General features: G+C 44.7%; 2 protein-coding genes across 3 annotated transcripts; both read right to left on the bottom strand.

Moving 5' to 3' along the window:
* Positions 1–587: 587 nt before the first annotated feature.
* ZNF619 (zinc finger protein 619) lies at positions 588–8,472 on the bottom strand. Of its 2 annotated transcripts, XM_012720653.1 has the most exons (5): positions 8,461–8,472; positions 6,915–6,987; positions 4,658–4,784; positions 4,003–4,119; positions 588–2,630 (listed from the first exon to the last, which is right to left on the bottom strand). In XM_012720653.1, exons 2-5 carry the CDS (start codon positions 6,936–6,938, stop codon positions 1,192–1,194), a joined length of 1,707 nt encoding a protein of 568 aa, XP_012576107.1. In that variant the 5' UTR covers positions 6,939–6,987; positions 8,461–8,472; the 3' UTR covers positions 588–1,191. The 2 variants fall into 2 exon arrangements, with proteins under 2 accessions (XP_012576107.1, XP_012576106.1); XM_012720652.1 differs by lacking the exon at positions 8,461–8,472 and having other exon boundaries at positions 6,915–7,068.
* Positions 8,473–9,990: 1,518 nt separating this feature from the next.
* RPL14 (ribosomal protein L14) lies at positions 9,991–12,924 on the bottom strand. The gene is made up of 6 exons (XM_004676286.2): positions 12,863–12,924; positions 12,284–12,385; positions 11,644–11,738; positions 10,633–10,732; positions 10,480–10,533; positions 9,991–10,327 (listed from the first exon to the last, which is right to left on the bottom strand). The coding sequence occupies exons 1-6, from the start codon at positions 12,863–12,865 to the stop codon at positions 10,049–10,051; spliced, it is 633 nt and encodes a 210-aa protein (XP_004676343.1). The 5' UTR covers positions 12,866–12,924; the 3' UTR covers positions 9,991–10,048.
* Between the last annotated feature and the right edge of the window lie 997 nt (positions 12,925–13,921).

Genomic DNA, 13,921 nt, shown 5'->3' on the forward strand with positions numbered 1-13,921 from the left:
CCTATATATATACAGGGCAAGTCAGAACCTCAGTTTTTCCCCATGTAGAGTGGTAATGATAAATTATATTGGATTAAAGCTTGATGCGAGGTTTAAGTGAAATATAAAAAGTACCTGTCACAGATAATGCCTCAAATAAACACTACATATTTTAAAAAGCCTGTCAATGCCCTCTATGCAGACCTACTTTGTGGTATTAGCATATATATCATTTTCTTAGCACTGCTTTTTCCCATGCTGCTGGGCTATCCTGAAGCAGTGACTGTGACAAGGGTCAAGGCCTCTAACCACCAGATGGAAAATATAGAAAACTGACAGCACAAGAGCATTTGGTGGATAAGTGTCCTTTAACTATTCTACCCATGTAGCTTGTTGTAAAAATGCCACGACTCACAAATCAGAATCACAGGGAACATGAAGTGTCTAAGTCGCCAGGAGTGGTCCCATTCCTGAGGCGGGAATACAGCAAGCCACCGCTGGGTTCCTCCTTCCTCTGGTGCTCAGTCTGATGCCAACTGAGATTGCAATACCCAGATACCTTCCTAAATTGCACAAGCCCAAGTCACTTTGCATACCTACATATTTAATTGGATATTGAAATTAAACATACAAATAGAAAAAGGAATCCAAACAGAAGAGCCACAGTTCCCTTCCAATTAAGTTTAAAAACATAATTTTACATTATTGCTATCAATGCCAACTCATCACTTCATATTCTTTTCACTGTTCTATGGTCTATTGCTTAGTTCAGAGATCCTTCTATTGGTTATTATCAAGGTAAAAAAATAATCCAAAGCTGATTCCTCAGTGACCCTTGCTACTGGTCCACCAGTGGCCTTAAATCTTGAAAGTAACCATTGGATACACTCTGATGCCCTCCTCCCTAGCTCTTATTTCACAAATTACTATGGCCCGTCTCATGTAATGTCATAGTCATACTCCTAAAAGTCAAAATGTTCTGCAAACTCTTCCAATTCTAGTAGACAAGGTTGGTAGGCTGATGGTATTATAAGCCCCAGCAGATGCTGAAAAGGGCATACAACCATTTCTACCTGGGGAACTGAAAATAAACAAACACGGCCCTTAGATATGAGAATTTAAAAGAGAATTGGGAAAATAATGACTTATACAAGAACAGATGAGTATCAATGAAGAACTTAAGTACAGTGGGACTTGACTACACGAGGGGGCTCACGGGAAGTAAGACAAAGGGGTCAGGCTATGAGGGGATGATTTCCCAGATGTAAAATCCTGAAAGAAATACACTATTTGTACAGGTGAAGAGCTGACTATTTGAGATACAGGGAGCACCAGGAAAAGAGGTGTAGAGAGAGGAAGGAGCATTGCATGTGAAGACAGGGGAGGTCCTGGCGTGGCTCGGACAGAGCACACATGTTGGGGAGTGAGTGGGGCGAGCGCATAAGAGGGGCAGTGGGGTTTGACTGCAGAAGACACAGTAGCTTGGGTGGGTTTCTTCCTAGTATGCAACTTCTGGTGGTGAATGAAGCTGGCGTTCCATTTGAAGGCTTTTCCACACACCTTACACTGGTAAGGTTTCTCACCAGTGTGGACACGCTGATGCTGAACTAGGGTGATTTTCTGATTGAATGCCTTCCCACACTCCTGGCATTCATAAGGCTTCTCCCCAGTGTGGATTCTCTGATGTACTATAAAGTGTGAGCTACAACTGAAAGTTTTCCAACATTCATTACATTTATAGAGTTTCTCCCCCGTGTGGAACCTCTGGTGCTGTAGGAATGCCCAGCTCCGGTGGAAGGCCTTGCCGCACTCCTTACATTCATAAGGTTTCTCCCCAGTGTGGATTCTCTGATGCCGAATCAGGACTGAATTCAAACTAAAACTTTTCCCACACTCTTTACATTCATAGGGCTTTTCCCCAGTGTGAATTCGCTCGTGGATGATGCAATCATAGCTACACCTGAAAGACTTTCCACATTGCTTACACTGAAAGGGTTTCTCTCCAGTGTGGATTCGCTGATGCAGAGTAAGTTTTGAATTATAGCTAAAAGTTTTTCCACAGTCCTTACATTCATAGGGCTTCTCTCCCACGTGTAGTTTTTGATGCCGAAGGAGGTGGCAGTTTTGGCTGAAGGTCTGTCCACATTCCCGACATGAGTATGGTTTTTCCCTGGTGTGGATCTTCTGATGCCGTGACAGTTTTGACTTGTATCTGAAGGCTTTCCCACATTCTTTGCATTTGTAAGGTTTTTCGTCATTGTGAATTGCCTGGTGCTGATGAAGGTCTGAACGTTGGTGGAAACATCGGCCACACTCATCACATTTATAAAATACCTGTTCTCTAGAGTGGCACCGCTTTGAGTTAAAGTGTGTGCTGACCTCACCGGTTCTACCCAATTTCCTGGCTGTCTCTTCTTTTTCAACAGTAGAGGATTTATGAAACTGGGCTGTCAAGTGAGTGAAATTTCCTTTCTTTGACCTTGTTTTCTTCCCTATGTCACACAGCTGCAACTTCTCTGAGCTGTCCTTAAAGCCAGGGTATGGAGGTGCTTCCACCAGCATTCTCTCCACTATCAGTCTGTCAGACTCAGATTCCTTACTAATGGTCAGCTTTGGAGTCTGCTCCTCATTCCTGGTCTTGGTTTTACCACCTAGCATGATAAAAAGAAAAAGCAAAAGTCATCTATTTAAACTGGAAGCAGTATTAGCTTGCCCCGGACATAAGTATTTCCTGGAGACAGAGACACCTGATGGTATTTGAAAAGTTAAAAAGAAAACGGGGGCCCTCCTGGTGGCAAAGCACTAAGAAGCTATCCACAGCTACTGCAGCATGCATTTGATCCCCGGCCAGGAAGCTGACCCACGTAGTGTGCCAAACCTCTCCTAGCCTACCCACGGCTCCCCTCAGCAGTGTACCTCAGTCGATCTGCCTGTTCTGCTCCCCACTCTGTCTCTGGTGAATCCTCTCACCAACTCCCCCCACCCCCACCCCCGCTATGCCTTTGGCTTGTACCCTAGTTCTTGTATGTATAGCTAAATAAATCTTTTTTTAAAAAAAATAGAACTAGAGAAGACAAGCAATACTCTCGGTGCAGAGAATGGGAGCTAAGAACTGAAAACAGACAAAGTGAAGTTGGAAGGGGATGAAGTCACAGGTAGTGGAAGCAAAGACGCAAAACAGAGGGAGCTAAATGTGAGAAAGGTGACCTCTACACTGCAGAAGAGAGGGCTGGGTAAGCAGCTCCAGATATATGACATTTCCATCACTATAGAAAGTTCCAGTGGACAATAATGGTTTAAAGTCTTTGCAGGCTAAAGAGACAAGGTGCAGCTGCATCAAAGGGGAAACACAGACAACTGCAGGCACCACTGGGAATGCTACACCTCAAGGTGGCAAAGTGCTAGTGGCCACTAAAGGCACTGATTAAGACAAAAGTACAAGCAATTACAAAGAAGCCTCTGCTTTATACACATTCTGAAAAGCACTAGCAGTTAGGAGTTCAAAACAAGGTCAAACGAATGAAAATGTCTATACAGCAAACCTGTGAATGGCTCTTCACATTTACCTCAATTCAACATCCCTCAAATAAGGAAGCCATTCATTTCCAGTAATAAATAGGTATTCTTTTCAAAATAAGTTTATAAAATTTACTATTGAGGAATTCATAAAAATTTTGTCTGCATGTAGTTTCACAAACACTTACATGTACACACACACAAAAATATTCTTATAAAAGCAAGTTCTTTGTGTTCTTAAATTGACAATGAGACACCTCTACTCACTACAAAGCATTATGAACTCCTTTAGCTTTACACAGAAAATGACACAAAACTGGACTGGTCTTGTCCAGTTTGGAGCAAAACTCTAATGAGGGACACCTTTGAGTAAAGTTATCATTTTCATTTTCATTCCCACAAAACCTGTATGTCGGGGGAGGGGGGAACCTACCCTTTTTCTTATTAAATTATTAAGAGACAGGAGGAGGCAAAGCTGAGGAGGAAGGCGACAGGTCCTCCTTTTACCTGTGCAGACACCTCTGGGGGCCTCTCCCTGCCCAGGGACCCAGGGATCCAGGCCCCACGGTGCTTCCCCTTGCTCCAGCTCAAATACCAGATCTGGCTTCGGGATTGGAAAAGCAGCTAAAGGAGAAAAAAGGAACAAGAAGTTAGGGAGAGTTCCCATCGATCCTTCTCAGTCCATCCTCAGTCTCACCAGGTGAAAAAAGAAGTGGATGTGCTGGGAGTCTAAGCACATTTCTCTGCTAGGTGGAGAGAAGCTGGGGCTCTTTGGAGGCTCAGAAGGAAGCTTATCCTGGCTCTAAGAGGACAAAGTGCCACTGTCATTGGAGTGTACATACAGGACCTAAAAGATTCTCACAAAGAGGAGATGGGGCCAAAGTGCCATCGAAGGAACCAGAAGAGTGGGTTACCAGGAATTCTCTGTGCACAGAGCAAAGCCCCTGTCAACATAGACCCCAGGAAATAGGAAATGAGAATTCTAATTAAAGGCAAAGTGAACCCAGATATTTCTCCATTAGCTACTGCTGAAAGTTAGGAGTGGGGAACTCAATTCTGGGATCATCAATCCTAGTGGAATCCAAGACCCAATATTTTCTAAGGGGGAGCCCAGGAGTCTCTGAAGGCAGAAGGTGCATTTCAGAGAGGAAGGCGAACTTACCCACGGATGCTACATTGGCATAGTTCTCCAGCATCACCTCCCTGTATAGTGCCCTTTGTGCAAGGTCCAGGCTGGTCCATTGATTCTGGGTGAAGTATACAGCCACATCCTCAAATGTCACTAACTCCTAAATCAGGAAGATTCTGGTCAAGTTCTGCATGGGTGGGTGGTAGGGGGAAGGTGGAGAGGGGAGCACAGAACTCCAGGGAAGGGATTAATCCACTCGATTAATGACTCTGAGCTGCGTGGAAGGTCTGGTCTAGTAAGAAGAGTCACACAGCACCCCTGTCCGGGGCAGCCCTCAGGCAACATTCCCATTTCAGTGTACAGGACACTCTGAGGCCCCACAGCTTTTCAGTCCAAGCACACAATGCAGCATCTTATCGTCTGCCTGGTCATGAAATCAACCCTAAACCCGGTTCCCTTCACTGGGTCAATCTTTCTGGCATATTTCCTAAAATGACCACAGTGGTATTTCTTTCAGCCTGCTTCTTTCTAGCCTGTAGTCTCCCAGCATTCAGCCACCTTCTAGTCTTCCCCTCTCCATCTTTTAGTATAGAGAGGAACAATTCCATGGACACAGAGTTCCTTTCAACCAGGATCATTCTCCCTCAACCTCCTGATCTTATCAAGAAGCTGATTATCGCTTGAAGGCAATGTACAGTGTTACCTACCTTTCCTAGGGGACAAGATGGCACTCTCTGCCCTTGAGCATAAACCTTTCCCATTCACCTAAGCTTTGTGGAAGCTGCAATGCTACTCCCTTCAGCAGAAATGTCTCTTTTTGCCTCCCACTATAGCTATCTCCACAAAGAGAAGACAATCATAAGTTCTTTAGGCCTTTATGTCTTACTCTGTTATCAGTTACTTTTATATCAATTTCCTCAATCATTAGCACACAATTGTGATGTAAGAATTACTCATAATTTTAGATGCATGTATATTATTTTAGGGAAAATGTGTACTATACCCTCTCCCTTTTCTTTCTTAATAATGAAACCTTAACTTTACTTGGAATCATACCTAGTCTGGGCAACTAAGAGGCCTAACAAAATGTGGGTATAATGTTGTCAGGGACTTCTGGAAGGGCTCCTAAAAAACCTGAGAGGTTCACCATTTCTGAGCTCTTCTCCTACCTGAAATGCACACGTGAGAGCCAGGTATCACACAGCTATCTTGGACCATGAAGTGGCCTTGAGCAAGAGTCCATGCTAGGATGACAGAGCGGGACAGAAAGAGCCTGGAAGCTGAGAACAGCGGTGCTGCCACGCTAGCCTGGACTGCCTCTCCCTGCCTTCTTTTGCATCAAAGAGGAGCTTTTAGCTTATTTACGATTCTGTCACTTAGGGTTTTCTTAGTGGATCCCAATCTGAGTGAATATTATACTCCAGGCAAAGCACAAGGAGAATAGATGGTGCCCTCTGACGCTAAAACATTCCCTGACTTGGGACTACGTGGTCCACAAAAAGGGCCACATATACATTGCTCTTACATCTCCAGGATGGAGCGTTCACACTTCATATCCATTACATGTGACATCACACATTCTCATTATATGACTTAGAAAGCTAGAGAAAAAAATATCAGAAAAATTGCCAAGAAAAAGTGAGGGAGACAAGTGCTTCCTATGTTCATGAATATGTGCCAACTAGCAGGCTGCCAGAGGCTGAGCTTCAGCCTGCACTGGGCTAGAAACCCAGAGGTTCAGCTCCAAGTTCAGCATTCCTCCAAGAACCCATACCTTCATTAGGCCTCATCCTCCAATGCTTCCAGTTTATGTCACTGTACCCTAACTTTGTGCATTGCAAAGCAAATCCCTCCCATAAAAGTACGCGTTTAATATCAGGAGGCAAATTATGATTCCTCTGTGAAGAGTGATACTAATTACCACTCACCAAATTTCAACTTACCCATTAAGTTCCCAGATATTGTACAAATATAGATTCCAATTCAGAAGATCTGGTGTGGGGCTGGGATTCCACCTTTCTGACAAGCTCCCTGCTTAAACTAAAGCCACTCATTTGTGGACTAACAAGTTTGCACAGATACAGATTTTCACATTCTAGAAAAGCTACTTGGTTGGTGTTTCCATCTTTTCCAACCAACCTGATCCATTCTCCCTATCAACACCTCAAAAATATCCCTTTGCCATACTCTATTGATGGGTGCAAAGCTAAGCGTAGGCCTGGTCAAGTCAGGCTCCTGGTCCATTCACAGCTGTTCTAAATATGTAAAGCAGGAAGACAGTTCAGTTCACCTGGGGCCACACAGTCTGGAGCATGGCTGCCGACCACTGCTTTCTGCACTGCCTTGTGTATGAGAAACAGAACCTGTGGGGCAGAGAGGAGAAAACCATGAGTCCAGCCCACACTGCTTTCCCATTACCTCTCCCTCAGCCTATGTGCCACTCTCAATACAAACAATTTTTCATAAGGACATGAAGAAGGGCTGCATGGGAGCTGCCCCTGCTCCCTCTGTACACTCTATGACTTTTCCTGGGAGGGTTGGAGATTCCTAGGAAGGTAATCATGCCAAGGCCTAGGAGAGCCAAAATGTTACGGTTGGTGGGTTCTCACACATGCACCGACAAGTGCAGTTGCAGGACAAGACTCAGGTTCAGGGTTCAACAGCACTAGGGTTCGTTAACAAAGGGGAGAGAGAGAGATGGAGAAATTGGGAGCAAGGAGTACTAGAAGCAGGACCAAAAGCAAAGGTCTCAATAATCACTCTTGCTAAGGTTTCTCTGAGCTCAGAAATGTGGCACCACAGCAGTCAGCAATGGCAATCTGTGCCAGACAGGGGCCACAGTTACAGCTATGCTAGGCAGAAAGCCAACAGCAGCCAACTCATTTAGGGACCGAGTCTTGTCCCACCTAGCACAGGGCGGATGGTGTCACTTAGCAGGTGATGGCAGTCAAGCCTGCAAAGGTATGAGTGGTAGAGCTCAACAAAGCTCTTCCAGACCAATTTGACTGCCCCTCCAATTGCCTCTTGAGCTCTCCAAATGCTCTCAAGCTAGTGGTAGCCAGTTGATATACTCCCCAGGGTGCCTGCCTTTCAAACCTGACTGGTGATTTTAATGGACTGGCACCCATGAGAGAGCTTCAATAATGTTGGTCCATTTACAACCCAAACTATACGCATAACTAGACATTAGGAAGCAAGTTGGGTGAGGCTTTGGGGAACTGCACCCCGTGGGGTTCCAAATCCACCAAGGAGGGGTGGGGCACTCTGATCCCAGCTGTTTGGTTGGTGCTGTTCAAGTCCCAATCAAATTGGTTCATTTGCAGAATCTTGGCGCCTAATATAAAAGGGAAAAGGCCAGTCCCTCCCCAAACAGGACCAGAACTGAGGTCGAGGCAGGCCCCTGGGCTGGAAGGCTCCAAGGAACCAAAGGGCCGCATCTGCGCAGGAGGCAAACAGAACTCAACACCCTTCAGTGGGGCCAGGTTAATAAACTACTGTGCTTCAGAAAGAGGATCAGTGAAGGCAGCAGTCAGGGAATTCCGTTTTTTTTTAAAAAAAAAAAAGCCCCCAGAATCCAAAAGACAAGGAAGGAGGACACTACCGGCCTCTGGGCCAGTAGCAATGCATTCTCAGGCAGCTTGTATTGAAGTTTGAGAGAGCCCGAAGGGGACCAAATGTTTCGGGAGAAAACGCTCGTGGTGCTCTGGCCCCGTGGGGAACACTGAGGCGCTCAACGACGACGCAGGGGGTGATGCTGACCAGAGACCCGACCCGGATCTGAACACACCACCCGGCCAGGCGGCGACCCCAGACATCACCGGCTCCCCGCTGGGTACCGCGAGTCAAAGGCCGTTACTCCACTTCCACTTCTTCGAGGCAGGCCGGTCGCGCGCCTCGGGGAGGGGGCCGGGCCAGAACTCCAAGCGCTGCACAGGCTCCTCCGCCGGGCGTCAGGCAGGCCCAGTGCCCGAGCTCTGCGGCCACGCAGCCCTCAGGGAGCCGGAAGCCGGGCGAGCAGGGCTAGGCGGAAGCGCGGGCGTCGGCGCTCCCAGCGCCTCTCTAGGAAACCAGGAGGCTGGCCCTTCTCCATGGTGCCCGACTACCTCCGCGCCCTTACAGCCTCATCTGCTCCTCAGACAGGTATTCTACATGCTCAGTGCTGGCGCTAACCAACGCTTACTGGGCAGAAGGAGTTAACAGTACCTGGTCCAGAATTAGTGCAAGTATGAGCTCTGGACAGTATTCTCCCAAGTTCTAACGTTATTTTGAATTTATAAAGCATCAGAGATACAAGGTGTACTAGTGTGTTACATACTAGAAGTCTCCAGCTCCTCCCACAAAGCTCCTAACTTATTTCGTGATTGACAGGGATAGACCACTTTTTTAAATCTGGCCTTGCCCAGTTCCTGTCACAAAAGTTAACATCTCTACAGTAGCCATTTTCTTACATGCTGAGATGGGGACTGGTTACAAGAAACAATCGTGTGATTGCAATCATGCACCTTGAACTTAGTTGGCTTAGATGGATCACTGCCAAGGTAAAGAACACAGTTGTGCTCAATACGACCTCCAACCTCCTCAGGACTATTCTCAATTTAGTCCACAACAGCAGAAAGAAGCTAAGGTTATCACTGCATTCGAATCCAATGGCTTCTTGCTCCCCACAGATTAAACAAGTAGCTGGCTTCTTTGTTACCTAGCTAGTTGGTCCTAGGTTGACACATGCCACCCTTTTCCTTACACCACCTATTCAAGTTGTAACTAAAGGTTCCAGTTTCTGAAGACATTTTCCCTCTCCAGTTACTAGACAGGAAACCCCAAGTTGCCTATGATACTTTTATCATTTGTCTATTAATAACACGAGGTAAAGATACATTTTGTCCCTAATCACTAAGAGCTGAAACTACTTTAGTTAGAAATAAGGAATCAACATACCATAGTAATGTTGACAATTCTTGTTTTCCTAGTGTTTTTTGTTAAGAAACTTGATAAAACTCAGTGTCCAATAATGTAAGGAGGAAAAAAAGCAATAAAATCCTAAAAGTTTGCTAAATTCTAAAGCATTTTTAGTTGGGAACTAACATTTATGGGAAATAAAAAACAGCTTATGTTCTCATGATCACAATGTTCTAATATATCACTAACTATTCATGGCTTAGTACTATCTGATTCTGGACAGAGGGAGATTAAAAGTGCTCCCCACTGTCTTCTGGTGAATCCTCACCACCCCTGCAAACTCTGGCCTGTACCCCAGTTCTGTATGCATAAATTATAAAGATAAATACAGGATCATCCTCATGGCATCACTACACCAAGTGGGCCTCTTAATCCTGAACTCAGCAAGAGACTTCTACCCACAGATTAAATATATTTGCCAACTGTCAAAAAGAACCTTTATTGCTTTTATAACAGCCTTTTATGCTCTTATGCTTTCTTGCCAGATGCCTTTGGAGCAGCTGGCTTCTGCGCGGGAGCTTTCTGACCCTTCTGGGCCTTAGGAGGCGCAGTCTTCGGTCCTGCAGCTTTCGAGGCTGGAGCCTTCTGGGCTGGAGCCTTCTTGCCTGCAGCAGTCACCTTCTTTGCTGGAACCTTCGCAGCAGCTGCTGCAGCCGCACCCTTAGCAGCTACAGCTTTTTTGGGAGAGGCTTTTAGAAGAGCAGCCTTCTGAAGCTTCTTAACTTCAAGCTTGATTATTCTGTTTCTCTGAAAAGTTTCAATGTAAGATGACATTTATCATGCATGCATCATAAAACCATTTTGCTTAAGATCGCTACACAAAGGCAACTTCAATCTATGAAGCTTAGGCAAGCACTAATTTTAGACTGAGAACAATCACATAATTTAAAAAAACTTACCATCTTCTTTGCCTTCATGACTTTGTAACGATCAAAATCTGTCATCTTGGCTTTCTGTAAATAAATTAATTGAATTAAAATAAAACAACTATCCCTCTTACATGACCATCCAACCTTCCAAAATAGATTGTAACTCAACTACTCAGTCATTACCCTTTCTCTGGCTTCAATTTTCTTGGCCCATCTTGTGGCTGCCCATTTTTTATTAATATCTGCCTTCTGCCAGGCCTGTCGCACATACTTCTGCCGGGCACTAAAAAGAACCAAGGCCACATATTAAGGAAATCACTTTCAAAGTCACAGACACCCAAAGGCAAGTTGTTTCCTCTAAAAAGCGCAACTCAATACCCTTCAAGTTGTATCTCTTACATTCTCAAACACACATTTAGTAAGAAATACACACCAGCCCACATTCTAGGTTTAAAAATCATTTTTGAATGAGGTAAAAGTTAACCCTTCCATTTTTACTATGTTTTTCTATATGCAATGATATTTAAAAATTTGTGGTCAAACAACGTAAAATTCAATTACAGCTATTTTTTCAAATATGCCAAGTACCAAAATCCAGTATGCTATAAAAAATAAATGAACAGTACATGTTAGAGCACATGTCCCACTACACACCTATGTCTTAGCGTCTACAATATATCGTCCATTCACTACTGGCTGCCACAATTCCTCTACCGTTCCTCTACCGGTTGTCACACTGAAATGATACAGTATCTGCGTGTGCTGTGTTTTGTGAAGTGAGGTATGTTAAACACCTAATAACTGACACATGCTACAAGCTTAACTAAAGATTGCTAGTATCTGAAGAGACAGTATTTCTGCTTTGGATCTTAAGTGACTAAAATGTTTGCAAGACAACTCCCTAGTTTTTGTTATATAAATCCTGAGACAAGGGGGCAAATAAAGAGAAAGGCAAATCTGGGAAAATGCAAAGTCAACAAACTACCATTGTGGAAAAAATAATCAGGATATTTTAAAAGTAAATAATGCTAGTGAACATTTAGCTGTAAATGTCTCTTCTGAATTGCTCTTATTCTTTAATAAGCTTACTATAGCCTCGGGGAAAAACAGCAAAAACATTTCTTTAATTAAACTAAGCAAACTTGTCTAGGGTAAACAAGGGTGGGGGAGGAGAGGGTGTTGACAGACAGTTACCTGTGTGGGAACTTGAGGATGAAGTCAGTGAGCTGCATGCATTTGAAAGGCATAGCCTGTCGCCTTACCTGCGTGCAGGGACCATCAACCAAAGCCTAGAATATTTAAGTTTGAGAATCTCAATGTAATCACAACAGTAATCAAAATGCAGATATCCTATGTCCTTCAGAACCATCAAATCTCCATTTAAACGCCTCTTTAGACTTTTACTATTTGTACACCGTATAAACCAACAATATAGGACTTGATGATACTTTTGTGTCTTCAATCCTTACAATTTTATCAATCAACTTTCTATACACTCAGCCTCTGGTGAACCTCTTAGCCTGGCAGCAAATACAAGGTTTGCTATGGCTTTGGTTTTGTTCTAAATTCCGTTTACATATCATTATTCATTTAAGCAAACCTAATGCTTAAGCCCACTAGTTGAAAGAGCAGATGGTTTAAGTGACAGACAACTACTGAAACCCAGCAGTACTTCTGTCACCTCAAATCTTGCTTTTAGTTCCCACTCTGCACTGTTTCTTTAACAGCTAAATAAAGCTACCACCCATGGTATTCCTTGCTTACTGACCAGGGAACAACTGCCATTACCATACCACTCACTGACACACGCAGTTGTGACACCTCTCAAACTTACCCTATTCTGATCAATAACGTCCACAATCGCGACCAATTTCCCGGCATGAGGACCAAAGGAGACGTAGGCCACACGGCCAACCTCCACGAAGCGCCTGAACACCTAAATCGGGGTAGCGGAGGAAAAAAAGCAGGTAGATAAAACACTCTTTTATAAGGATTTGCAGCTTCAAGGCGAAGTACAAGGAACAAGAACGTTGGGGAAAACTCGCCCGATTGCCATGGAACGACCTGGACGAAATCTGCAGAGGCCACGGAGGCAAGAGCAGGGTTCCCGCCCGCCAACCCCTGCCCGATCTGGTCAGGGGACTCGGCCAGGCGACCAGCCGCCCCAGCCATTCAAGTCTGGGCGGCCGAGGCGCGCCCGCGTGGCCAGGACGCTCCCCGGCCTGCCCGGGCCTCCACGCGCTCCTAGACCGCGCAACCCGGAGCTCCGAAACGCGATGCTCCGCCCGCCCGGGATCCCCACCGCCCGGTACTCAAGACCCGCAGGGCGCTGTGACGCTCTTCAGCTGCCTGGCGCGAGCGAAAGTGGAGCAGTTTGGTGGGTAGACCCGGAGCCCGCCACAGCGATACTCACCATCTTGGCGGCGTTCGGCGAGAAGGAAGAAGGCACGCCCGGAGGTGCGCATGTGTAGAAGCAGCTCCGCCCCTACGCCGAACCAGGCGCCAACGTGGGCACTGATTGGTTAGGGTAAGGACGTGCGGGGGATGCGTACGCATGCTCACTGGGAAACACTAAATGTTACAACTTGTTAGTTACATTTGTTTTATCATTACCCTTCCGCTCCCGAGAATGGTAAATTTTTTTAAATTACTGGGCTTGCCCAAGCTTCCGAGACCAGTGACTTCTATAGGCTCTTAGACAAAATGGTTGTAACTCCTCAGTCCATATGGCTCACTCCTTGCCCCCCCCCCTTTTTTTTTTAACATTTTTTCCCTTTTCCGCCCACTACTTAGTACTCTCCCGATTTTTATCTAAATACTACTGCTCATGACATAGTACTAGATTTTTCTCCCTAAGTGTACACAGTAATGTGTTTTTTTTTATTTTAAATTCTGGTAATATTTGGATACTCCTATTGCATGTCGCCACGGTATTGCACCCACAAGTAAATCAGTCCTTGGGCTTCCTTCCTTGGTTGTCCCTACTTCTCCCCTAAACCCCGCCCCAGTAATTTATGTTGACCTTTCATTTTAAAGTAATTCAGAATTACAGAAAAGTCGCAAAATGCATACAAATAATTCTCACAAACGACTCACTTTATTAACCAAGTGTTACAATTTGTTAGTTACATTTGTTTTATCATTACCCGCCCCCCGAAAATGGTAATTTTTTTAAAAATTATGGGACTTGCCCAAGCTTCAGAGACCAAAGTGACCTTTATAGGGATCTTAGACAAAATGGTGGTTTGATGCATGCATGAAAAATGTTCTTTTTTCAGAGAAACAATATCCAAGCCTGAAGTTAAGCATGTCACCTTTAAATGTATTATTTCTTTAAAAACAAAGTATCTTACATAAATAAGCAACAATGACTAAAATGAGGAAATTAATAGTCATTTAACCTGCATTCCTTATTCAATTGTTGTTGACTGTCCTACTCAATGTCCTTTAAAGCAAATGTAAAAAAAAAAAA

The sequence above is a fragment of the Condylura cristata genome, unplaced genomic scaffold, assembly GCF_000260355.1.
Source record: "Condylura cristata isolate star-nosed mole 26May11 unplaced genomic scaffold, ConCri1.0 scaffold00004, whole genome shotgun sequence".
NCBI lineage: Eukaryota > Metazoa > Chordata > Mammalia > Eulipotyphla > Talpidae > Condylura > Condylura cristata.